The 27,971-nt window shown below is 35.9% G+C and overlaps 1 protein-coding gene across 1 annotated transcript; it reads right to left on the bottom strand.

Moving 5' to 3' along the window:
• Window positions 1-13,075: 13,075 nt before the first annotated feature.
• LOC126370112 (uncharacterized) lies at window positions 13,076-27,877 on the bottom strand. The gene is made up of 5 exons (XM_050014849.1): window positions 27,531-27,877; window positions 15,956-16,126; window positions 14,965-15,396; window positions 14,392-14,589; window positions 13,076-13,915 (listed from the first exon to the last, which is right to left on the bottom strand). Exons 2-5 carry the CDS (start codon window positions 16,032-16,034, stop codon window positions 13,674-13,676), a joined length of 951 nt encoding a protein of 316 aa, XP_049870806.1. The 5' UTR covers window positions 16,035-16,126; window positions 27,531-27,877; the 3' UTR covers window positions 13,076-13,673.
• Window positions 27,878-27,971: the final 94 nt, after the last annotated feature.

The following is a 27,971-nucleotide window of genomic DNA, read 5'->3' on the forward strand; positions in this document are numbered from 1 at the left end:
GGATTCTTTGTGGAACAAGTCCATTGGGCATTTGTCACCTTGGAATACGTGTATCCATCTACATACATCAACTTTTTTCCTCTTTGTGACGTCACTATTCCATAGGGAATGTCTGAAAAAATAAAAATAATGTGTTACAAAAAATAAATTAAAAATGTTTATTTAAAAATAGAATAACGTAAAACATATACGTACACCACCAGTATCTATCACAAAATATATTTCATGGTGATGACGTAATATGTGCAGAACCTAAAAAGACAATTTAAATTAGGCACTATATTTGAAACTGAAAACAGGGGGTCTAAAGAGGCCACATTGTTGCAATTCATCTAAGAAAGCAATATTACTATTTGACATTTGTTTGCATTGCGCACTTACTTTTAAGTGCGCAAATGTCAAATTGCAATATTGCTTTTTAGATGATTTGCTTCGATGTGGCCTTTTTAACCCCCCAGAATGTCATCATTATTATATTTTTTTCAACTGACTCCAATAGCGTACGGTCACGAGCATTAATATGTATACACTTTGGTACCATGTCACATTAACTTTTTTGACAAATTGAACTGTAAGTCTCACTAAATGTCAAATATGTTAGTGCGACAGAGTCCTAAAGTCGGTACATTATATTGCTCATGACTGTACCTGTTTCTTCTTCTATTGTGGGGGTTGTGAGGTGGATTACCAACCTCATCAACCTTTGGTATCAGGGTTACTATTGAGCCGCCAAATGCTCCTGACATGACTCATGTAACGACTACGTAGTACTTACATCAGTAATTAGTAACCGGCACCAACGGCTTAACAATACAATACAATACACTTTATTGCACCAGAATAAAAAGAAATAAATTACAAAAAGACTCTTTTTAACTAAGTATATGGCTAAAGGCGGTCTTATCGCTTAAATTGATTTCTTCCAGATAACCATAAGGTGAGGAAAAAATGAAAAGATTGAAAGACGTGCCTTCTGTAGTAGCGTACCGAAAACCTAGAATATAGAATAATACTACGTATAGAACGGTGACTCTCCGACCCTCACCATTTGTATCTGGCACCGAGATCGTTACAACACTTACAGCGTAGTAATTAGACAGTCCCTTAGATATATACCTCACCCCTCTGGGTCTTACTTAAGTCTAAAAATGGCCGTAAACCGCTGAAGAGTAGGTAACGGGGAGATAGCGCGAATTGTGTCGCTCGCACTAAAGGTTAGGTTACACAGTGCGAGCAGCTGATGTGACAATGACAGCTACTGTGCCTGTGTAGTCGTATGACAGTAGCTCGATTCGCCTCGCACGGTCACACTATGCAAACTGCTGGCGTCGCAGAAGACAGCTTCTATACCAACTGTCCCACTCGCACATGACAGTAACTCGTATGATGCGGTCACACGTGCGTAGTAGCTGCACCTCAATAAATTTACTGACTCGGTCAGACCGCATGTTAGCTCGCACTGTGTAACCTAGGCTTTACGCGTTGTAAGTCTATTGGGAAGGAAATTCCCAGTAGTTCAACTGGTAAGACTACTGGGAATAGGGGTTACTTTTGCGTAAAATATCAGGGGTGACGTGCTGTACTGGTAATACTTATAAAAAGTATTAATGTAATCGAATACTATAACGTACGTGTGAATAAATGTCATTTATAATTGTGAGTTCCAGCCCAGTCCCGCTTTAGCCTGCCAACGTCAGCTATACCGGTTTTTGAGCGCAGCAGTGTTTTGAACTCAATCAATTCGTTTTACACCTAGTGTGCTGCGCTCCATTGCTCTTTGGCAAACCTTGACCTTGGACTTTTGAGCCTCAGTAAGCGACCACGTTTGGGCACCGTAAGTAAGGATTGGCAGGATGCACACGTCGATGAGTTTGCGTTTCAGTGAAAGAGGAAGATCCCCTTTCATGAGATGTTTCATCGACCAGAAACTCTTCCAGACATTATCTATACGAGATATCTGTCAGTTCAAACTCTACTGAACTTGTACTTATTTTCCGCATAACATCTTTGTAACATTACAAGGCCTCCGTGGCATAACAGCCTCCGTGGTCTAGCGGTTAGAGCGTTAGGCTCACGATCTGGAGGTCCGGGTTCGATTCCCGATGGGGACATTGTCTAAATCACTTTGTGAGACTGTCCTTTGTTTGGTAAGGACTTTTCAGGCTTGAATCACCTGATTGTCCGAAAAAATAAGATGATTCCGTGCTTCGGAGGGCACGTTAAGCCGTTGGTCCCGGCTATTAGACGTAAAAACACCTCCACCAAACCGCATTGGAGCAGCGTGGTGGAGTATGCTACATACCCCCTCCATTTGATTGAGGAGACGCCTGTACCCAGCAGTGGGACGTATATAGGCTGTTTATGTAACATTACAAGGGGGATGAGAATGGTTATTATCAATATAATGCGATTATACTCGTTCCTCGTTGTTTGTTGTTGAGCCTTGGTAGCCGAGTTGTTAGAACGCTTGCCTCTCACTTTGACGTCGCAGGTTTGAATCCAGCACAGACCTAAACGAACGATTGTCGAATTTGTTTTCGAATTCATCTTTGGATCATAAATGATTATCACGTGCTCAGCGGTGAAGAAAGACATCGCGAGGAAACCCACATTCCCGAGAAAAGCATTTTCTGACATAACATCACATCTTCATCCTGTGAAGACGGGATAACGCTGCTGTAAGGGTGATCATGACTTATAAGTACATGTGAATGTTATATGGCCTAATTTCTTAATTATTCAGCCAGTGCAAAAAATAAAAATAAGTCTAAATTCAGAAATTACAATGAAACCAACATTACACACAAAATGAAGTTTGTCATTCGGAAAAGGATTAAGTACTCCAAATAATACTGACTTTGTTAAGTTTAATATATTAAATTCTTAAAAAAATCTAATCGTAATCCACATTTCTTACTTAAAATAACGCAAATTCCGTTCTAACAGCGAAAAACCCGATCGAATGCAATGGCAAGACTTAGCTCATTAACATTAAGAAAAAAAAGTGTAGTAATTTTCTTTTCGCTTGGGATACCAAACTAATTCTTTGGATTGTTGATTGAGCTCTTCTATGAAAATTTCTTTGCAGCATTTGATAATCAACATCTGATAAAAATGGCGTTAACGGTCCATTTTGTTGTTTGCATTTTGAAGAGCAAGACGTAGCCTATACTCTGCCGCCTTTTTTCTCCAATATTTTCGTGCCAAACGACGTTCTTTAGGAGTCATTTTATCGACAGTTTTTATCAGTCCTTTCTCCTTTTTTCGGAAATATCTATCCATATCTTTTTTCTTTTGCAATGCATACTTTTCTGGATCATTTCTGATCCTTTGCTTTCTTAATCTCTCTGCTTCACGCTTCTTTTCTAACTTTTCTTCACGTGTTAACTCTTTCTTGGTGCTATCACCTGTAACAATATAAGACAATGAGGAATGAATGAATGGTCTCGTGTTTTTTTACGTGTTTCGCAGTCTCAAACCTGGTTTACCTGGTTGAGTGTTTTTTTAATAATATATGCTCGCGTTTGACCACAATTTCACCTGATGGTAAATGACGATGTGTGTGTGTGTGTGTGCGTGTGTGTGTGTGTGTTCGTGTGTGTGTGTGTGTGTTCGTTTTAAAATAACATACATACACTCACGACTATAACCCTATTGGGATAGTCAAAGGTACTTCCATCGCAACTAAGTACCTACTCACACCTCACCGAGCTTTCTGTTAGCTCAACGTGACAGGTGGTGAGCCGTATCTGTATATAACGGTCGAGCCAACTGTGGTAACGAAAACTGTACTTAAGGTAATTTGTCTTATAGCTCATTGGTGCAAGTCTGGTACCGGGGTTGGAGCGAAAAGCAAGCCGATGTACCACAGGGCCACAGTTGGTCAAACCATAGATTTAAACCTCGATATTCCATATTTGGGGCGGAAGGACCAACGATCTGGTGAAGGTCGCGGGAAGCCGCTGGATGCGGGCAGCGCAGGACCGATCGTCGTGGAGATCCTTGGGGGAGGCCTATGCCCAGCAGTGGGCGTCGTACGGCTGATGATGATGATGGGCGGAAGGCAAAAGGGAAACCACTGCCCTATTTTTCCGTAGAATAGTTGCACGGAGAATGCTACACCGACAAGAGCGTGGCTCTTAAATTAATGATGATGATTCCATATTTACCATCATTATGAGATGTGTATTGAGATTGATTTAAGTCAAATTCAAAAATATCTTTATTCAGTAGGTAACATAGTTACACTTTGAATCGTCAATTTTCACATAACGAACGTCTCATCCGCCTAAAACTACTGCAGCTTTTCTAATAACAACAACAGCATTCGGCTCCTTCGTATACAGAGTGTTAGTGACACCAAAACGAAAACTTTGAGGGTGATTCACTAAAATGAAACACTAAAATTTTCATAAATTTTCCGATAGGAAATTCCACTTGATATCAACTCAGCAATCTCCCCCTCTGAATCATCCCCCTCAGCATTCAGTGTATCTAACACCCATACGTACTCATATGGCTACCTGTTCGTAGCCATATGAGTGTAAGTGACATCACAACGAATATTGAGGGTGAGTTAATATCAAGTAGAATTTTCCATCGAAAAGTTTAGAATTGTAAATAACTTTAAAGAACATGAATTTTGCGACGGAAAATTCCACTTGATATTAACTCAGAATGATGTCAAATGAAAAAGTGCTGGAAAGAGTTGAAGAAAAGAGAAACTTATTGAAGACTATAGAGAACCGGAGAGTAAATATGATTGGCCACCTGATACGACACGATTCATTTATAACAAACATTATAAAGGGAAGAGAGGAAGGGGTAGACCTAGGATAACATTTATGAAACAAATAAAAGAGAAGGTGCAGGTCGTGTCGTATCGGGAGGTGAAGGTTTTGGCGGGAAGAAGAGAGGAATGGCGATTACTCCACCGACAAGAGCGCAGCTCTTAAATAGAGAGAGAGATTAACTCAGAATCATGAGCTGAATCATCCACCTCAGTATTCGTTTCGGTGTCACTAACACCCTGTATGTATAATATTTGATCATGATAGATGAGATCCTATATAATCCCACCCGTTTCACCTCGCCGTGATAAATGATCTCTGTATTCTGTATGTTTTATATTTATATCTTCGTCATTTTCTTATCTAGGTATGTATGTAGGTAAGTACTATACATGATCACACACAATTTTATTAATGCATTGTATTCAAAATTTGTTCTAAGGTTCTATACATTTAAAAAGGATATAAAGAACATAAGGTCAAATGGAAAGTGAACAACTGTCTTACTTTAAATCACCATTTCAATGATAAGATGATGATAATGAAGATCATTTATGATGATGATCTGTGATGTTATTTATGTAATACCGCGTCTAAATTATGTTCTTTATATTTTATTCTTAATCATATCATAATACGAAATATAAAAATAGTTCCTTGTAATTTCATCATTATTGAGAAGTAATACGCCTTCAAATAATTTACTAAACTTGTCATGATACAATTATAATAAATAATTTGAACGTTACAAACAAATACATGATACAAAAAAAATATATTACAAAAATATCGTATTACGTATGAAAAATTACAAAATTACGTATGTGATTATCTTCAACAAAACCCTGATGTTCTTCAATCAATTTCAATCTGGATAAAATTGGAGACTATAATTTTTTTACCTGGATTGAAATTAGTGTATCTGTTGCGTTGTTTTGTTAACAAAAATCACATGCGAACGTGATTTTTCAAAAAGGCGGTCATGTGGTTCTCATCTTCGTCGATATTTATTATTCAAGAATGTTTAGACTGTCGTCAATTGCCCATCCCACCTCCTTACTAATTTAGGAGGTTCATGGTTGTGATTTTTTTTAATCATAATAATTTTATTGTTTGTAAATCTAAGCTTAGCTGTGCAGTTAAACTTGCTACATTGCCAGCTATAACTACTTCTGTTCCGGAAAGTGAATCCTTTGAAAACGAGCAAGTTGCTTCCTCTTTGTGACGTCATCATTTCGTAAGAGACACCTATAATGAAACAAAAATCATTTCTTACATATAATAAAAAAAAAATCTTAACTCAAATTGAAAAAAGACTTAAAAGAACATTGGTTTTTATAATAATATCGTATTATTTTAAGGGATTAATAATAGTGGTAGCAGTTATAACATACCAATTTATTTTTGTTATGTCTTCAATAAAACGCCGGAATTAATTAATTTATTATCAGGAAAACATAGTCTAGAGCCTTTTTAGCGGCATAACGAGAGAGCGAGACAGACAAGCGAGCGAGGCGGAGTGACCGAAAGGGAAAGCAATTCGGATACACAACAATTTTTATTTATTTGTATACGGTTCCACTGATAACAAAGTGGTCTTATAGGGTTCCGTTTATGCTTTTGAGGTTCGGAAAAAGAATTCGTTTTATATATTATAAGTACGAATGTTTAGTGCCATATCATCTCCCACTCTTCGCGTGTAATTGTTTTGTTGTTTGTGACAACAGTTTTTTTTAATTGTTGACTGAACTGAAAATTCCTTTGCAGCCCTTAGAAAAAAAAAAAGTATTTATTCATTTGATCATGAACATCTGAAATAGCCATCATGGCGTATCCGGCGACGGCGACTCCTAAATGTCTATCCCAGGTCGTTGTTATGATAGGCTCCAATGTGGCTAGCAAAACCGAACTTCGATTTGAAGGTTCGGCCACATAGCGCACAGAATAACTGGCCAGCAGAATTAAACGTATACTTGTAGGAGGGCTTATCTGAAATAGATGGCGTTACCGGAACATAGTTACATTTTCAAGAGCAAGACGTAGCCTTCGCTCTGTTGCCCTTTTTCTCCATGCGCTTCTTGCCTTACGATGTTCTGTAGGAGTCATCTGATCGACAGTTTTTATAATTCCTTTCTCCTTTTTTTTCAAATATCTTTCCTTTTCTTTTTGCCTTTGCAATGCATGCCTTTCCGGATCATTTTTTATCCTTTCCTTTCTTAATCTTTCTGCTTTACGTTTCTTCTCTAATTTCTCTTCGCGTGTTAACTTTTTTTTCGTATTGCAATCATCTGTAACAATATTTCAAAAATTGCTGTCTCTATTTTACTAATTTAATTGCAAGGATTCAACAAGACCTAGATATATAGAGTCTTTTAGTCTGAAAAAAATATCCTAAAATAACAAATACTTTTTAGCCGCATCATAAGTGTTTCTTGTACATGTTCTATGTTTGTGTGTGCAATCAAGTGTTTATTTATTTATTCAACAACTTCGTCATAAAATTCAGATATCATCTATCCCGTTTTTCACAGGGTCTGCCTACCTAACCTGAAGTTTTGACATTTTGTTTCTTTTTGGTTATGTGTTGCGAAATGAATGGTGTCAAATAACAATATTGATGAAATGCTTAATGTGGCCTTATTAACTCGCTGACAGAAATCAAACAGAAGTACACAGTCACGCAATGACAATTATTTTTAACATTTCAGTACAGCGTCTGTGAGATCCTTCGAGAAATAATTTTGTAACAGATTACTTAACACGTTGAACGCTATGACGGACACCATATACCCGCCGATGGACTTACCCCTGGGGCCACGCCAAAAATGTGAGAATTGTCCAAATATCGTAGAGACTTTTATGTGAATATTGTCTGGAAATAACTAAAAAATAATAGGCAGCTTAAGGAAAACACGATTTACTTACTCATTATTTTCCGAAATGTCAAACACCAATGTCTACCATTTGACATCTGCGCTGCAACTTACTCGGCTAGACCATGAATTTTAGTCTGGTGTTCAATGTGTTAAGGAGTAAAAACAAACAACTAATAATATTTTTGATGTCATTTTATTAATAATATAAGCTCACGACTGTGTTCCCAATTGGAATGTGTTGCTGTTGCAGTTTCTTGTCATTTCTTCTCCTCAGCCATAACACCTTGCGAAATGACGTAAATTCAAAATGTTACATTGACCTTCAACAAGTTTATCCATGATAATTACGTTGAATAAATGATTCTGATTCTGAATAGTCAGGATTACAGCCATCGCATGACGTTAATTAGACCAACGAGTGAGGTCGTGAACCGTATCCCGTAATGGTCGAAAGTCAACTGGAGATTGTAATAAGGGACTTTCCAAGACACGTTCCCCAAAAATAAGATAGATGGCGCTGTCGCGATCTACCTATTAGCTCATTACTAGAGTACACATACATAACGTAAACAGCCTATATACGTCCCACTGCTGGGCACAGGCCTCCCCTCAATCAACCAGAGGGGGTATGGAGCATACTCCACCATGCTGCTCCACTGCGGGTTGGTGGATGTTTTTTACGGCTAATCGCCGGGACCAACGGCTTAACGTGCCCTCCGAAGCACGGAATCATCTTACTTTTTCGGACAATCAGGTGATTCAAACCTGAAAAGTCCTTACCAAACAAAGGACAGTCTCACAAAGTGATTTCGACAATATCCCCTTTGGGAATCGAACCCGGACCTCCAGATCGTGAGCCTAACGCTCTAACCACTAGACCACGGAGGCTGTATTAGAGTACACAATTATTCAAAAATGCAATGTAATGGCAGAAGCATATATAAAAATAAAATAATTGTTGCTTGATATTTGGATCACATTATGTATAGAATTGTGTTGCTTCCTACCTATATTGTTTCTTTTTAGTTTGAACAGAATAATGATGGGTGAAAAATGTAATTGTGCCTGGGTGTAATAAAGTGTTATTATTTATACCTAAATTTAATAATTCAAATGAAACAGCAATATCTACACATGATTGATTTTATTCGCCTTAAAGCTGACAATAAAATATCATAACAAGTAAACGATTGTCGTGTTTAGATTAAAATGTTTTAAAGGCCCTCTACGTGTTGGCTTCGGCCCATGCACGCTTTCTATAGCTCCGGGACTCCAGAGCCCCGAGATATGGTAAGAACATTACAAATAATAATAAATAAATAAAAACGAAAAAATAAAAACAATAAAATTATTTATGTCCATAAGATTTTTTTACACAAAAAGTAATGGCTGGAACCTCTTTTTAAGTTTCTTTAGCCTGTATCATGAGGTACCTACCGCTTTGCCAGAATTGTGAGTTTCGTAAATATGACCTTTTTATATAAATGAGACCTGTATAAAAACTTAACCCAAAATTACCTAGAACCTTAACCTAATAATAATATATTTGGGCAATGTTCTGCAGGACTATTCTGTAAACCAGTGGACAAATAAAATCTGACAAAAATCAAAATTAGGTACATTATTTTCTTATCGTAATAAATATAATTACAGATAAACTTGTCAAAAGTCGAAAGCTATAGGACCGTCGATGTGCTTCTATTAACACTTTTGTGCTGAGGGAGGTTTCAGGATTTCCCTCATTCAGCGCTTATCGCTATCGACCCACTAGGGTCGATTAATTCTTTCAAATATTTTTCCTCTCAGACAACGCCCTGAGCCGAGGTTCGCGCCCAACTGGGCACCCTCAGGCCTGTTGTCTTAAACGTTATACCGGGTGAGAGCCTTCAGCGCTCCCCATTTGTCCGGCCAAGTTAATGCCATCTGCGGCAAATCTACAATAACTCACGTCAAAAAAAAGGAGTTTTCAGGCTACGTTCCCAAAAACAATATAGATAGCGTTGTACAGCTTTAACGTGATAATTACCTATTTTCTCATTACTCGGGTACATAACTATTCAAAAATATAATATAATGGCAGAAGCATATATAAATATCATTGTTACTTGACATTTGAACGAGATATGGTGAAGAATTATGTTGCTACCTATATTGCTTCTTATACACTTATACCAAATCTGCTCATAGTAAACAAAAAAAAAAGATACTGATTGCAGATATAGCCAAGAAAAAAAAATGTTTCTTTTTATTTTGCTCGGAATAATAATGATTGGAAGATATGTTGTGCCTCGGTATATGTAATAACAAGGGTTCATTTATACCTAAAGGGGTCATCATTTATACCCAAAAACGAAGATAATGTATAAATATGTCTGTTATCAATGAAATTAGAAGGTTAAACGAAGGCAGCCTTGTACAGCGCCACCTATACCTATTTTAGGGAACGCAGCCTGGAAACTTTGCCATTGTTTTTTAATGTTGTGTTTGTGTAAATAAAATGTTTTACATTGTATTCGTGGCATATTTTATATATTATGATGACACTTTCATATATACTCCTTGAGCGTTGACGATATACTGAGGAGGTGGATGGAAATGCACATTATGGTCTTTATCTGTTGTGTCGATTTGCCCATACTCATTCAACTTCACTTTAGCCTTACACCCCTTGTTCTTCTTCGAACAATAATACCTTGGTCCTTTTGTATCTTTTGAGTAAGTATACCCATTTAACATGAGCAAATAACGCCCCATTTGTGTTTGGATGAATTTGTATCGACGACCTGAAACGAAATCGGATTCTGTAACAATATAACTTTATTGCACTTAACAACTAATTACATCACAAACATGAGATGGACGTTTACAAGGGAGGACTTATCTCTAAGAGAGATCTCTTCCAGCCAACCCAGAGGTAGTATAAGAATTGCTTCGGGAGAATAAAAAGAGGTGCTATATAAGAAAAAACTCTACAGTATAATAAAATAATAATAACTATATAAATAAACAAACTATGGCAACACAAATACATGCCTAAGCCTTTATAAATATATACACATATATAATATACTATACCTATGTATATACCTATTATATGTATATATAAGTACATACTTAGACTAAGAATAAGTACTCATTGGCCCCGATTCCTGCAGACACCGCCTAATTTTATTTTAAGTTATATCCGTCAAAAATGAAAGGGACGGATGATTGTCAACAAGTTAATTTTAAAACGAATGAATAACCCGGGCAAATAAAATAGGTATGTAATCCGTTTGACGTGCTGTCTACTTAACTCTGTCGGGTTATTGGCCGATGTAAAATTTTTAGACGTTTTAGATTTTTGCTTAAAATTGACGTGTATTCCATAAATTTTATGCTTGTCGATTAACCGTCCCTTTCTTTTTCAACGGATAAGAAAGTGACAGGTATAACTTAAAATTAGATGGCGTCTGCAGGAATTAGCACCATTAGATAAAAAGTACTATTTGACTTAAAATTGAATCAATATAAACATTTTAAAGTCTGTTTATTTGCGAATTTAAAATCCATAAGGAATAAACAAAGTTTATATGGTTACATTTTAATATCCTTGTAAATGGTACATTAAAGATGCTAGATAGTGTTCATTTTGACGTAAGTACATTAATTATACCTGACACACGCATTTGACTTTTCGTATTAACACAACTCCTTACAAAATGAGTCATTGTAAGAAAGAAGAGTAACAAAAAAAAAATATAATTTCCATTTTCAAACATTAATAAAAAAAAAATCTTGCACATTTTGGTCACAGAATGAGATCATTCAGAAGACAAGATAAACAACACACAAATTATCTAAGTTATAAACGATTATGACAATCGACAGTGACTGTAATAAAAATGTATGGAATTGACATTAAGTGACTGTCGGTTGTCATAATCGTTTTCAACTTGAACATTGGACTGAGATTTAAACCCTCAGACATAATACGACATACACACGCCCGATTGGGTTAAATTGTACCTAAGAACTGTATTTTTTCTTTTTACAATGTAACTATGACATCTTTTTTTTTTGACTGTACAATTGCAATAAAACACTTTTATTTTTTTTTTTGAAAAACATAATACGTTGCAATGGAATCTGTATTGCTAAAGAAACGCCACATTAAGAGGTTGCTTCCTAATTCTATTAATTTGGCATTATCATAAGGAGTGGAATTCTCTGCAGTCTTCTGTATTTCCGAATGCATATACCCTGGGTGCTCTCAAGGTCAGAGTAAACAGGCACCTTCTCGCTCCATCTTAGGCCTCGTCAATGCCTTCGGGCAAGTCTGGGGCTAAGAGCCAAATTTGATGGGTTTACATCAAAGGTAAAAAAAAAAGAAAAATCTGGGAGTTTTAATTGCTTAACGAAAGAAAGAGTGTGTGTAACTCAAATCATACATACTAATAATCATACATACATACATACATAAACTCACGCCCGTAATCCCTAATGGGGTGGGCAGAGTCACAAGTAATCAAAGACAACTTGCAGCCACTGTTGATACGATGTCGTAAGCTAGATATGATAAACCTTATGGTGATAAGGGATCAGCCTATCGCCCATAACATTAGTCCATCATGTTAGAGGACACAAACCCTCTGTCGGTTTTTACGACATGCCCGGGAAGACAAGCAGCTGAACGTTTTCTATGTTTTTTATTAACATTAAGTTAATGTTTTCTATGTTTTTGTAACTCAAATCATATCTTCACATACTGTCCCTGAGCGGTGATGGTAAACGGTGTTGGTGGATGGTTGTGATCCTCCTTTATAGCTATGATCTTGCCAACTGAAGACAACTTCACACTGCATCGGCAATCAGCTGATATCCTCTTAGAACAATAGTACGTGAATTTAGCGTGGTTGTTTTGTGAGTATGTGTAACCGTTGCGAAGTAGAAGTCGTTTTTGGTCTGCTCGTATAGTTGACACCATCCTGTAACCTGTAAGATTTGAAAAAGATGAGATGTACCGGTTTTATGAGATAGAAAACACTATATTCACACATGAATTATTCATACATGAATTTTGCGACGGAAAATTTCACTTGATATCAACTCAGAATCATGGTCTGAATCGTCCCTCAAAGTCTTCGTTACCATGTCACTAACACCCTGTATATATTAATATATAATATAATTTACGTAGATAAGGGATCGGAAAATTCTGGACTCTGATTTCGAATTCGAAATTCAAATACTAGATAGTTGATCAAGGAATCAAATCCTGTTGGACCCCACAATTTTTCGATCGTCTTATAGACCTTTTTTTTAATATTGTGATGTTAAGATTTAACAATACCTACATTTTATATACAAAATGATCGTAGATGTGAATCTTGACAATAAAGAGATGTGAGGGATAATTAAAACAAAATGTTTTACTAAATAACTATATTTCACGCGAAAAATTATTATAGGTACACCGTGTTATTTAAACAACTACATAATATGCATGTAGGTGCATTCTAATATAATTAAAACTTATTCGAATAAACGTTTCATACTTGTTACATACGACTGACATAAAACCGTTACTTGATAATTATTATTGCTATAATTAGAACATATTCCCTAATATTAGGACTTATTGTAAAGATCAAACGGTACTTATAAATGATTAAATTGGTTTAAACCAATTCACAAAGCGTAGCTTAAACATAGAATAAGGAATAATACTACGACTAACGGCAACTCTCCGCACCCAACCAGCGGCTGAGCTAGGTCCCCCCCCCCCCTCGATCTTTAGTCTTCATCGCATGAGCATCAGAGGTCACACACACAGAAGCGCGTGTACGATGACGTCAATGTGTAGCGTATGTGTGAAACGAGGTGTTACAAAGGGTACGGGTAAATACACTGCTACACGTTTTTATTTTAACATCAAGTCTAAATGATCAATCAAATGACATAGAACGTCATAATAATAATCGGATCCAGCGAAACCACAAAGCGCAACACTTCATAAAAGAAGGTTTTATTCTTTCTTAATAATTACAACATTATACGCAACGCTTTGAGAGTTTTCTTCATTTTCAATGTTCTCAACATTTTCCTCCTGGTAAGCTAGGATCTGATCGGGATGGGTGTCCTTGATATGGTCGAAGAGAGCTTGCTGCTCTTCGTCAGAACAATTGATGACAGTGCCACACTCCTTGCATTTGTAATCGTCTCCTTCAGAATCAAAGTAGTATTTGTCGAAGCTGATCGGGGTCTCTTCTGCAAAAGATGTAAGTAAGGTAAACAAAACACAATCGCGTAATTTTCGTGGTCTTGTGAAATTAGAGTATTGAGTTCACGATCCCAAGTTCGATTCCCAAAAAAATAAATAAACTGTAGTTTAATTGGGTTAGTTAGGACAATGCCAGCTGGGATCACGTGATTAAATGAAAATAAGATGACTCGATGCTCATCGCACAAGCAAGTACATAGTCGTTACATGTATGAGCCATTTCAGGGGCCTTTCGCGGCCCAATAATAACCCTACCATCATCTACACCACTGTCGTCATCGATCATTGTTGCCTCTGTCGACCTTATAACCCACACCAAAGGAAAACTGAAATCTTAACAGTAAAGGATGGAATTGTTACATTGTTGTTGTTACATTCCAGGGTTGATGGGGTTGGCAATCCACCTCACAACCCACACGATAGAAGAAGTTACATTAAAAGTATAATCAACAAAACTACTTACTGTCACTGTCACCATCGTTCTCAGCCAAGTACTTCATAATAATATTATACTGCCTCTTGTGTTTATTTTTAATATGTCGCTTGAGATTCGCAATGCTGTGTGGGAATATTGCCACTCTTCTATTGCATGCCAAACAAGCATAGCGATGGTTCTCTACGACGACATTGAAGAAATTCCAAAAACAATTTCGGGCTCTCTCTGAAAAATAAAACGTAAAGTTGAAAGAAACCAAATGAAATGTTTTGTTTGTTATGATAAAAATGTCAAAAGGACATCGAAAAGTAAAAATATCACGCTGATAAATGATGTGATTAAAATGTTGAATAAATGGTCTTTGCCAAATAGCAAGACAATGCAAAATTTAGGTAGAATAATAATTGATTAAGCAACAAAACTGGTATATGGAGAGTGGTTGCAATGTTCTTTCAAAATGTAGAAATATTTGGTTGATGGGCTGATAACCTGTATGGTTTATCTTCGTTGCTTGCTTATAAATGATTGGTGGGTCTCCTCCCTCTACTGAGGATTACGGGGCATTATTAATGTATGTAAGTATGTAAGAAGAAAACTCACTTCTGCCAGGGATTTCTCTTTTCGAAACAAGATATTTGACTTTAGTCTCTAACTCAGGATCAGAATCATATAAGAATGGCTTCCCTTCTGTAGACTCCGGATCCGACTCGGAACCTCTTTCGTCATTACTGTTCTCTTTCTCCGGGCTCTCTTCATCTTTGCTCTCAACTTCATAGTCACTCAAATACTCTGCTACTATGTTCTCATCATCACCAGTACTAACATCCACATAACTTCTTTGTTGATTAACTTCTTTCTCATATACATAAGGGTGTTTGGTTCTAATATGCCTTTTCATGTTACCGTAAAGTCCTTTTGGGAATCTGAGCACTGCGCTACAGACATTGCATTGATATTTTTTCTCGCCCACTCTATGACAATACCTTCTTGCCCAGCTTCCTTTTACCCAGCTTGTTGATATTTTGGAAATGGCTGTTAAAAAAATATTTTTTAAAAGTTACATTAAGGCTGGTTAAGTTTGACAAGTAAAATTAATCACAAAGGGGAACCATAATGGCTAGAAATTCACTTTCAGCGCCCACAGCACAGGCACAGCCGCGTCGCGAATTATATCGAAGACTTCGAACAATAGACGCAGCGAATACTATCTACGCAGACAAAATATCGTACGGCTATTGCCTAATAGTCAAAGCCCTCGATATAATTTGCGCCCCGTGCGGCATGATTGCTGTGGCGCGGGTGCATTTTAAGTTAGTTTAAAAGTCTACAGTCTCCTTTTCATAGTCTCACTTTTTTGCTGTGCAAAACCATCGTGTTTATCAATTTTTAAAAACTTGACAAAATGTCGGACTTATTATTAAATTTTTCTTTATTAAAATTCATAAATAAGTTAAATAGAGAAAAGAAAACGTTTTTGAGATCTTTAGATCCGTCTTTATTTAGTAACAAGAATTTCATTATTTATTTTGACCTAGGAAACTACCCAATTGAAGCCTTGCAAGTCCGCGTTAAATGAAGCAAAGATACTTACTACTATATTTTTTTGTTTCTAAATGCTGATGCATTTGACGATAGACCTTCGGATGTTTCAGCCGGAGATGTCTTGCCATATTCTTGCTCAACTTCTTCGAACATATCTTGCAACGTGTAAGATTTGCACCAAGCTCCACGAAGAAATTCCAAAGATAACTCCTCTTACGACCTTAAACCAAAGCGATAAGGTTAAGAGTGAAAACAGATTTTTATTGGTCGAATTATTATTACGTAAAATTAATCGAGATAGAGGTAAATAAAACAAGAATGACATACAATCGATGTACCTTTATTAATTAAATTGCTATATATACAAGATAATAGTAGTAATAAAACGCCAATTCGGTTTAAAAATCAATGTTTACTGCCACGTTTATTAATAATAATTTAAAAAAAACACAAAACGAGGGTAGGGGGAAACAACAAAATCAACCACAACAGAAAAGGAATCGGAACATCTTAAAATGCATTACACATTGACGTAAACATTTATAAAAGAAACTAATCGTTCAAAGCACAGCCGAAATCATAGTCTGGTTCAGAAGCATGTAACACTGCACAAAGATTCTTTAACCAATTTTTCGCATCGTTCTAAAAGTTTACTGGGGAAGCCCCATATTCGTACAAAACGAACGTGGGAATTACTACAAAAAGTTAATATTGTTATAAATCGATAGAGGTGGTCAAACACTTTGCAAGATTTTAGTGAGTGTAATAGTCCAAAATTGACTCGAGCAAATGACTCTCCTTCGCTATCAAGAAGGAACAGTTCGACACTCGCCTGAAATGTTTGAACAGCGCAGATAACTTTGGGACAGTGAATCATGGAAATGGGTAAATCCAGGGAACGCCGAACGAAGATGTATCAAAGAGCAGGGGGTTAGAAAGGCCACATCGAAGCCATTCCTCTGAAAAAAAATTGTTGACATTTGTTGGCATTACGCACTTACTTTTTTTAATACGTGTAAATGTCAAATTGCAATATTGATTTTTAGATGAATTGCTTCGCTGTGGCCTTCTTAACCCGTCAATTCTTTCAATTGATGCACAGCAGCTCTTATATTAAATATATATAGCCAAATAAAGTAGATTTATTTTTTCAGTTGCTAGAGGTCTAGGTATGTAATTATAGGTAGAGCTAGTATAAAAATAGATATTCGAGTATTTAATTAAAAAAGTATTATAGAAGTATTATATTGTAGTTGAGTATTATATATTGGTAAGACAGATGTAAAAGTATCTCCCATAAATATAAGCTGTGGTGTAAGTTTTGTAAGAAATCTGTTTTGTTTTTAATGTAATAAAAGAGTAATATTTTAAATGAACCTGCTGAAAAGTAAAATATATTATTAAAAAATCATATATAATGTGAATTTCACTGTTTCATCCTTATTGTATATCAGAAATCTACATTATAATGAAGTAAATAAGCACTATGCTGCTTCTATGCTGTTCTGGGAGCAAATAAAAAACATAGAACACGTTCAGCTGCTTGTCTTCCCGGGCATGTCGTAAAAACCGACAGAGGGATTGCGTCCTCTAACATGATGGACTAATGTTATGGGCGATAGGCTGATCCCTTATCACCATAAGGTTCATCATATCCATCTTAGGACTTCGTATCAACAGTGGCTGCAAGTTGTCTTTGATTACTTGTGGCTCTGCCCACCCCATTTGGGATTACGGGCGTGAGTTTATGTATGTATGTATGTAAATAAGCACTAGCTACTAAGAAGGGAGTTTCCTAATTTCATCCCTTTTTAAAAGGTCGAAAAAGGGATGAAAGTTTGAACTAAGGTTACGACCGAGGTAATTAATGAAACAAAATGATTAAGCTCGTTCATAAATATTTATAATTGCACTAAATTCGGTCATCAATCACATTTTATTTACATGCTAATTTTACTTAATGGTATTTTGAATGATTGAGTATAAGATTTCAACATTTTCAACATCAGTACCGTAATACGCAACTTACATAGCTATTTGTCTTGTGATATCGACGGAAAATCTCTATAGAGTACGCGCCACGAAAGAAGCCCCGCGGATTTAAATGGAACTAAATGACAAGTTATAATAATTATTATGCAGATACTGCGACAGCAGCGCCGCGTCAAAATCTGAAAACGCCACATTCTATTAATGACTTATTCTGCAAAAGACAGATTCTGGAAATGTCATATTCTATTATTGACAAATTCTACAAATGCCACATTAACGTGAAATGTAGGTTCATGCGAATATGGTGCTAAATAACAAGTCATTCAATACTTAAAATACACTTCTCATCAAAAAAATCGAAACACCTTGCAAGTTTACGTTTTGTCAGAATTATCAGAAAAATGTGTACATTTAGGAATAAATGTTAAATGTCGTTTAATAGTGAGTAATATGAGCTTATCAAATCTTAATGTTAATGTTCTAAAGGAGAATGGGCGAATCTGGTCCAAGAACCTCCACTGATGAGACTTATATGTAATGAAAGCTTATGCTTTCCCTATGAATCTGGCAAAGTACTATCAGATTCTGTCCCGGGGTTCTTTTTTTACGGCCATGTTTGTCCTGGCTAAAAATGTGATAAAATACAGTGGGAGCTAAAATCGGCTCAAGATTTGTTGCTGGATAACAAAGTCTACATAAATAATTATGTATCATATTGTATATCATTTTAAAGAGGATCTTTTCCAGAATCCGAAACATAAAAAAAAAAAACAAAAAAATCTTTTTGTAAGCGAATTATAGTCAATTTATATCTGCAGCGCCATTGTTTCTCGGTAGCTAAGTTCAAGTTTCATGCCTTTTACCCCTTCCAAAAGTATCTTACCGATTTTTTTATATTGCTTCCGGAATTTGATCTGAGTGATAATAACAAGAAAAATAAATAAACACCTCTCCGATAGAGACCGGCTAAGCTATTGCCTATTGCAAGAAATCGTCATCATTAGCAAGTCATTACGGTATTGCATATTATAAGCTTATCAGCAACTTGGAACTTGGTCCAAGAACCTCCACTGGTGAGACTTGCATGTAATGATAGCTTATACTTGTCCTATGATTCTGGCAAAGTTCTATCAAACTCTGTCCTAGGGTTTTTTTACGGCCATGTTTGTCCTGAGTGTACAGTAGTGGACTGCAAAATCACCTCAGGATTTGTTGTCGAAAAACTATTTAACTAAGTCTATATACATAATTATATATCATAATGTATATCAATTTTAAAGGGAAAGGTTATCAGAATCAGAAACACAAATAAAAAAAAATGCATTATGTAAACGACTTTTAGCCAACTCACGTCCGTAGCATCATTTTTCTCAGCAGCTACGTACGAGTTTCGCGCCTTCCAACCTTTCCAAAGAAGCCCAATCATTTTTTCCTTCTTCTGATATTGCATTCTTAACCTGACAAGACTAAGTGACAACAACAAGAAATAAAATAGATACCATTCCGATAGAGGCCGCGTAAGCTATGGACCTATTGCAAGATAACGTACTCAAAGGCTAGTCATTATAATCCAACAGACGTAACATGATTAGAATGCGGCGGGACGGAAATGTAGTACATCGCCTTATGCGAAAGAGACGAAATATGTGTCTCTTTAACACTAACAGCAATACAACTATACAACTATACAGCTTAGTACGAGAGAAACAAGAAATAAGTCATTCTAATCAAGATGCAATACAATGACTCTATTGTATACAAAAGAAACACATTAAACAAGTTCAGGCAATAACTGGTGCAAAAGGCGGCTTTATTGCCAAGGTAGCAATTACTACCAGGCAACCTTACGTTTACGATACGTTTGTTGTACCATTCGGCATTGTTTATAATACAAGATATAAGCCTGGATTAATAAAACAAGATTGTGGTGAAAGAAAACATACTACATTTGCGTCCTCCCGCATTCTAATCATGTTACGTCTGTTGGATTATAATGACTAGCCTTTGAGTACGTTATCTTGCAATAGGTCCATAGCTTACGCGGCCTCTATCGGAATGGTATCTATTTTATTTCTTGTTGTTGTCACTTAGTCTTGTCAGGTTAAGAATGCAATATCAGAAGAAGGAAAAAATGATTGGGCTTCTTTGGAAAGGTTGGAAGGCGCGAAACTCGTACGTAGCTGCTGAGAAAAATGGTGCTACGGACGTGAGTTGGCTAAAAGTCGTTTACATACTTACTTAATGCATTTTTTTATTTGTGTTTCAGATTCTGATAACCTTCCCCTTTAAAATTGATATACATTATGATATATAATTATGTATATAGCCTTAGTTAAATAGTTTATCGACAACAAATCCTGAGGTGATTTTGCAGTCCACTACTGTACACTCAGGACAAACATGGCCGTAAAAAAACCCTAGGACAGTGTTTGATAGAACTTTGCCAGAATCATAGGACAAGTATAAGCTATCATTACATGCAAGTCTCACCAGTGGAGGTTCTTGGACCAAGTTCCAAGTTCCTGATAAGCTTATAATATGCAATACCGTAATGACTTGCTAATGATGACGATTTCTTGCAATAGGCAATAGCTTAGCCGGTCTCTATCGGAGAGGTGTTTATTTATTTTTCTTGTTATTATCACTCAGATCAAATTCCGGAAGCAATATAAAAAAAATCGGTAAGATACTTTTGGAAGGGGTAAAAGGCATGAAACTTGAACTTAGCTACCGAGAAACAATGGCGCTGCAGATATAAATTGACTATAATTCGCTTACAAAAAGATTTTTTTTTGTTTTTTTTTTATGTTTCGGATTCTGGAAAAGATCCTCTTTAAAATGATATACAATATGATACATAATTATTTATGTAGACTTAGTTATCCAGCAACACATCTTGAGTCGATTTTAGCTCCCACTGTATTTTATCACATTTTTAGCCAGGACAAACATGGCCATAAAAAAAGAACCCCGGGACAGAATCTGATAGGACTTTGCCAGAATCATAGGGAAAGCATAAGCTTTCATTACATATAAGTCTCATCAGTGGAGGTTCTTGGACCAAGTTTCATACAAAAGTGCCCATTGTCATTTAAATGAATTTTTCATAGGTTTCGTATTTTGTTAAATGAGTCATTTTTATTCCGTATGGAGTATAAAGGAAATGGATAAAACAACACACGTAAATGAAAAAAAAAAGCTAAAAAACGTTTATCTAAACGTTTATATAATAACTTGTATTCCCTCCCCGAGCTCTAATTACTGCTTCCATACGGTTCTTCATCGATCGGATGAGAGTCACGATCACATGCTGTGGTATATTGTCCCATTCCTCTTGGATTGCATCTTGCAGCTGGCTAAGTGTTTCTGGGGCAGGATCTCTTGCTCGAATTCGTCTCTTTAATTCATCCCACAGATGTTCAATGGGATTCATGTCCGGGCTTCTTGCTGGCCATTCCATAATAGAGATATCGACTTCGTTAAGATAATCTCGTACGACGCCCGCGGTGTGAGCCCTAGCATTGTCGTGCATGAATATGAAGCCGTTGCGAATAAAATGTGCATAGGGCATCACATGAGGCTCGAGACACTCTTCGACGTACCGATGACAGTTTAGTGCAGGCAGACGTGGCCCAGACACGAAAGCAAGCTCTGTCTTACCGTCGGCGCTGATTCCTCCCCAAACCGTCCACGAACCGCCACCATAGCTGACCTTTTCTTCAATGCAGCATTGTGCATAGCGTTCTCCGTCTCTTCTGTAGACCTTGTTCCTTCCGTCGTTACCATACAGCATAATTTTACACTCATCAGAAAAGAGAACTTTGCTCCACTGTAGGTATGACCAATTTAGGTGCTCACGTGCAAAGTTAAGGCGCGCTCTTCGATGGTCTGCAGTTAATTTCAACCCATTTGCTGGCTTATGCGGTACCAGTCCACGATCCTTCAACCTTCTTCTAATTGTAGAGTCACTTACAGCCACCCTTCGTACAACACGAAGCCGCTGCTGCAGTTGAAAAGCGTTAAGGCGTCGATTTCTTAAAGAAGTTGTTACAATAAATCGATCATCTCGCTCAGAAGTGACCCGATTCCTGCCAGATCCTGAACGGCGCGTGAACAAACCAGTCTCCCGATAACGTTTATAGACTCTATGAACAGATGACAGGCTTAGATGCAGTCTTGCAGCCACAACACGCTGACTAAGGCCAGAATCCAGCAATGCCACAACTTGGGCGGCTTCTGTGGGCGAAGTATCCATACGTTTTAGAAAAAAAACCTTTTTTCAGACGTCCCAAAGTCACAGTATTGAAATAAAAAACAAAAAGTTTAAGGATAGGCGCCAATTTTTAGTTTTTAAACGCTAAATGTACTCCAACCCTAAACACACATTTGTCTCAAAACAGTGATTCATTTCGTTTATAAGATAAACAAATGAAATTCTAATTTTGAATTTAGAATTTTCGCTTATTACTGTAATGGCCAAACTGCCAGCTATACATTTATGTATTTTTTTTCATCGTATGAATTCTTTTTTGTGTTAAATTCGGACAGAAACAATGAAAACGGAAGTGTTTCGATTTTTTTGATGAGAAGTGTATTATTATTTCTTGTTTAATCACTATAACTTAAATTTTACACAAATAAATCAGAAAAATAAACAAAATTAAACAGCCTCCGTGGTCTAGTGGTTAGAGCGTTAGGCTCACGATCTGAAGGTCCGGGTTCGATTCCTGATGGGGACATTGTCGAAATCACTTTGTGAGACTGTCCTTTGTTTGGTAAGGACTTTTCAGGCTTGAATCACTTGATTGTCCGAAAAAGTAAGATGATTCCGTGCTTCGGAGGGCACGTTAAGCCGTTGGTCCCGGCTATTAGCCGTAAAAAAACACCTCCACCAACCCGCATTGGAGCAGCGTGGTGGAGTATGCTCCATACCCCCTCCGGTTGATTGAGGGGAGGCCTGTGCCCAGCAGTGGGACGTATACATATGAGGCCTCCCCTCAATCAATAGGTTGATTTTTCTGATTTATTTGTGTAAAATTTAAGTTATAGTGATTAAACAAGAAATAATAATATTTTAAGTATTGAATGACTTGTTATTTAGCACCATATCCGCATGAACCTACATTTCACGTTAATGTGGCATTTGTAGAATTTGTCAATAATAGAATATGACATTTCCAGAATCTGTCTTTTGCAGAATAAGTCATTAATAGAATGTGGCGTTTTCAGATTTTGTCATTTATAGAATTTGTCGTTTTAAGACTAGTGTGTCATTTCCAGAATATGGCATTTATCGACTAAACCCGTGGGACTTCATTCGTGTCGCGAACTCTACCTTTCACATTTTTATTTTGGAATTTACAAATAAGAGTCACATTTTGTTTAACGGTGTGTAAAACGACGAATGTGAAAAATATATGATGGATGTAGACGCGACCTAATTTTTTATAAAACACATTTATTTTATAAAATAAAATTATATAATCTTTTGATAAATTTCAGATTACACACTCGACCCGGTTTCGTATTTTTTTCTCCGTATGAATAAATGCTGATCATAATTTTAAACACCACACGCAAATGCATTCGGCGGGTCTTAGGATTGTAAACAATGTATTGATTAATATTGATGATGATTGATATTTGGTAGTATTACCATTTATAACACAAATTAGCATTTTTAAAACACTAAATTGAGTCTTGGATCTCTCTCTTACGCCTTTGGTATACGTTCTTAGATATTGTAAACTATTTTCAACGGGTCGATACTTGATCAAATGTTAAATAATGTAAAAACAATGGGGAGTTTTCCAGTTGTTCATTATCACTTTAGGAAAAGTTTGTATGGGATGATAATTAATTCATCATCACTAATTCAAGAGCCACGCTCTTGTTGGTGTAGCATTCTCCATGCTACTTTTTAGGGGAAAATAGGTCAGTGAATAGGAAGGCAAGAGGGTTTCCCTTTAATAGAGGAAGGGAGACAAGAATTGAAAATGCTACACCGAGAAGAACGTGGCTCTTAAATTAGTGATGATATGCAAGGGAAGTAACCCGATAATATAATAACAATTATAACCTATCTACTAAATTATATCACAGAACTGTGGAGATTGACTGGGCAAAATAGTGTAGAGACTGATAACCGCACAGGGAAAAAGCGGTAGATTGGTCACGTCCTTAAAAGACCTGTGGAACACCCATTCGTTGAGCTCTGACCTGGGGCTCTACCGGCTAAGACGGTGCCGATTCAGATTGGAGCAAATCGAACATCGATTTAATGTTGTCGTACCGCGTAAGCAGCCAAGATGGCGATCCCCGATTCGTGACGTCACATGAAGTTCGGCAAGCTGATTGAACAACTGGTGTGCGCGTGGAAGACGCAAAAGGGGACAGCCCAATAGATTTGGCGACGCTCGGTTGACTGAGAGTTGAAAACTCTCGGCATGGCATGGGAAGCTACAGAGGCTGCAAAACATCGTGAGGAGTGGAAATCTGTTAATCGAGCCCTACATCCCAACAGGGGAGAAAAGGATTAGTAATTATATAAGTAGTATTTTATTTATCCTTATTAATAAATAAAATAAATTATAGCGAAGAAACATAAAAATACAAAGAAAAATAAAAATAAAAAGAAACAGAAAATACCTTAACTAAACATTGTAGCAGGGATCCCTGCTTAGTCAAACAGTCAAATAAATAAAATAAATTATAGCGAAGAAACATAAAAATGGAAAATACAATAAAAAATAAAAATAAAAAAAACAGAAAATACCTTCACTAAATTGTAGCAGGGATCCCTGCTTAGTCAAACAGCCCTCGCCTCACCCGGCGCAAAGGTCCCCATGCAATGATGCAAATAAAGGACTGTTTAATTTTTTTTTCATTTATTTGCTTAAATAAAATTCCAAAAGTGATTTGAGCGCCATCTCATCTTATTGAAGGAACTAAAATTACTATACCTACTGGAAAACTCCTCATTACCTTTTAGTTTGATTTGACCAACGTTTCGGCCCGTTGTAGCTGCCCTTAGATATTGTCCTACTTAAAATGAACACATAATTTATGACTATTTTTAAATTAATTTATAGTACTGTCCAGATGGTGTCTGCACGTACGTAGGTGGTGGATGAGTGTGGTTATAATCTGCGCTGACGATCCTACCATCATCATCCAGTCTTATACGCGCGCGACAGTTCCCAGACTGTTTCTTCGAACAATAGTAGTTATTCGAAAATTTCATTTGGGAATATGTATACCCTTTAACCATTAGCAGATGTTTTCCTCTTGGTGTCGGTATGAATTCACATTCTTCTGAAAAAAAAATGTCGGGTCTTTATATTAGAAAATATGTGTTAAACAAAGTAGATAATATGTTTGATCACAATACGTGAATAGATGAAAAAATACCTTTTTATATTTGTGTGGGATTTGTACCTTTTCATCTCCTGAAATTATGAGGATGAAACTAAATTATATGAAGATAAATTATATATAAAATGGTCTCCACAAAACTGGCGCCATTTGAGAACGCCTGCAATCCTTAAAAGGTCAAGGGTTAAGGGCTTATTCAAAAGGCTAGCTGCGGCAACATAAATGGTATTTGGTGTCAAAGACCAACCAAACTTTCAGACAAGACAACTAGTTTCGACAACACTTAGGTAATAGCTTAATACTTGTTAGTTTGTTGTCTTCCAGAAGCATTCTCCCATCTTTGTATTATTTCTATTCAAATCGTATTTGTTTACATAATAATAATTAATTTAATTATATAATTTATATTCAACTTATCCCTTATATATTTTTAATCATAATGACTAGCTATATGCTTATAATTACTGGTACTGATTAGATTTGAGGTCTGTCCTTAATCAATCATAGATGGTAAGGAGCATACTCCACCATGTTGCTCCACTGCGAGTTAGTGAAAGTATGACTAAACATTTAAAAACAATTTTTATGCTTTTTATATCATTTACCTGTTACTTTTCACTCACACATTTCTTCAACTATAACATATTTTTAAATTTAGATCTTTTGATATCTTTATATTCTTAAAGAAGCTTATTATTAAATCATTGTGTTGTTGTGGTTTGGATAGTTACATTATCGACACCAATATATCGGCCATCTTTATTCAAGACAAATGTTTGTGGTGGATGATTATACCACTCCGCCAGCTCTACAATATTGTCAATTTTATCAACTTTAGCTTTTCCCCTACATTGCATTCGAGTCCTCTTCGAACAGAGGTACAATCGGCCTTATATATGACTGTACGTAAATCCATTATACTTACATCAAAAGTTGTTTCCCACGGCCAGTCGGGATAAATCCCAGGCCTTTTCGATCCATATTTCATTAATAGTAGGTAGTATTTTTAAAATAGTGCATATTTTTTTTTAATTTCAACTGGCTGTCTATTACGGTTCATTTGAGACAGCCCTTTAAAGATGGACAGATAAAGAGATGGACAGAGAGTGTAGGCTTAGTAATAAAGTCCTGTTACGGTAAGTACGGCACTCTAAATTATCTACATAAAAACAACAAACTTTGATATATTATATTGTTTATTATTTTCCTTATTACATGTGCAATAAGAAAAACAGAATGCAAATACCAATAAAAAAATATATTTTATTTATATTTTTAAATTATGAGCCATGATTTAAAAACTAAATTAAAATTACGATATTTTATTATTTGTATTGAGAAGAATAAAAATATGTATGATGCAGCATTACACTTTTGCATATTTCATTACTCACCAAATTGTAACATTGTTTAACATATTTTATAATAATATCAAAAACATGTTGGGAATGTATCACACAAAATAACTCAACAATTTTATTCATAAAAAAGAAGAATTAGGTCAGGGGTCCATATTTTATCACTAAATGAGAACCCCGAAACTCTGGTTAACAATTACACAACGAAAGAAAAGAGCTCGTCTAAAATGATAGGTAATAAAAAAAAAAATAGATTATTTTAAAACATGACCGACAAACGAAAAACACTCTTAAGACCATACAAACATTTTCCAAGTGGTCTGAAATGTTTATTTTGAATCTTTGTTTTTTTTTTTCAATATTTTGTAGATTTTGAAAATTATAGCTGAAATAATACACAACACATTTATTTTTATTTATAAGTATTTAATGTTTATTTATTTACCAAAGAGAAGCTCATACTATATGTACAAAACTTTGAACTAAAAACACAATAGAATCAAACAAAGCTTTGCAAGCAGTTTTGTACCTATTGTTTATTTATACCGATAGACTACAGCTTCGTGTAGACCATAACATACATTAAACTTCTTAAAACGCCTGTCACTTTCATTAAGTCTTTATCTACAAATTGCATAAATTCTCATAAGTAATACCTGCATTATATATATAGCCGATGAAAATATCAAAACATGTTTATGCAACAAACAGCCTGCTTAATTGTGAACATAAATATAAGTAGATAAGCATATTAAAGTCAGAAACAATGGTAAGTCTAAACAAAAATTTTCATAAAATCATTTGTTTATGCAGGTTACCGAATAAGATAACAATAAATATAAACTGCACCCCATGTTTTTTATGATAAATGGTTTAAAGAACTTACATTCTAGTACTTACCAACTCGCAGATAAATACGGCTTCTCGTAGTCAATTCATATCACAAACACTTAAAACACGTTCAGATCTTAATTACACCTGATATAAAATTAGAAAAACACACCAAAATCACTTCAAATATTGCGAAAAACAATGATTTCATCAAATGACCAATTTATAGGTTAGAATCACTTTTATCATAAAAACTGCACATTCACTAAGATTTTTCAGTTGCACAACTACATTATTCCGCATTTTACCGGAGAAAATAGCGGTATTTTCCATATTTAATCCCGAAATTCCGCGGCGTTTATTTACAAAATAAAGGTCAAAATTTTACTGGATATCTGTCAAAATGTTTACTCACATATCGAGCCATGTTTTTGGAGCCGTATCTTATTCGACCTGTGTTGCCATACCAGCGCTTATCAAATAAAAATAATCTAAACATCTTTATACACA

This window comes from Pectinophora gossypiella, chromosome 10 (assembly GCF_024362695.1).
Source record: "Pectinophora gossypiella chromosome 10, ilPecGoss1.1, whole genome shotgun sequence".
Lineage (NCBI taxonomy): Eukaryota > Metazoa > Arthropoda > Insecta > Lepidoptera > Gelechiidae > Pectinophora > Pectinophora gossypiella.

Bases quoted from the DNA above. Each gene is read 5' to 3' on its own strand.
- LOC126370112 (XM_050014849.1), bottom strand. From the start codon at position 16,034: ATGGCAAGACATCTCCGGCTGAAACATCCGAAGGTCTATCGTCAAATG. The intron at 14,590-14,964 runs GTGAGTTTTCTT...TTTATTTTTCAG, and splicing joins AAGAGAAATCCCTGGCAGAA to AGAGAGCCCGAAATTGTTTT. The intron at 13,916-14,391 runs GTAAGTAGTTTT...CATCTTTTGCAG, and splicing joins GAACGATGGTGACAGTGACA to AAGAGACCCCGATCAGCTTC.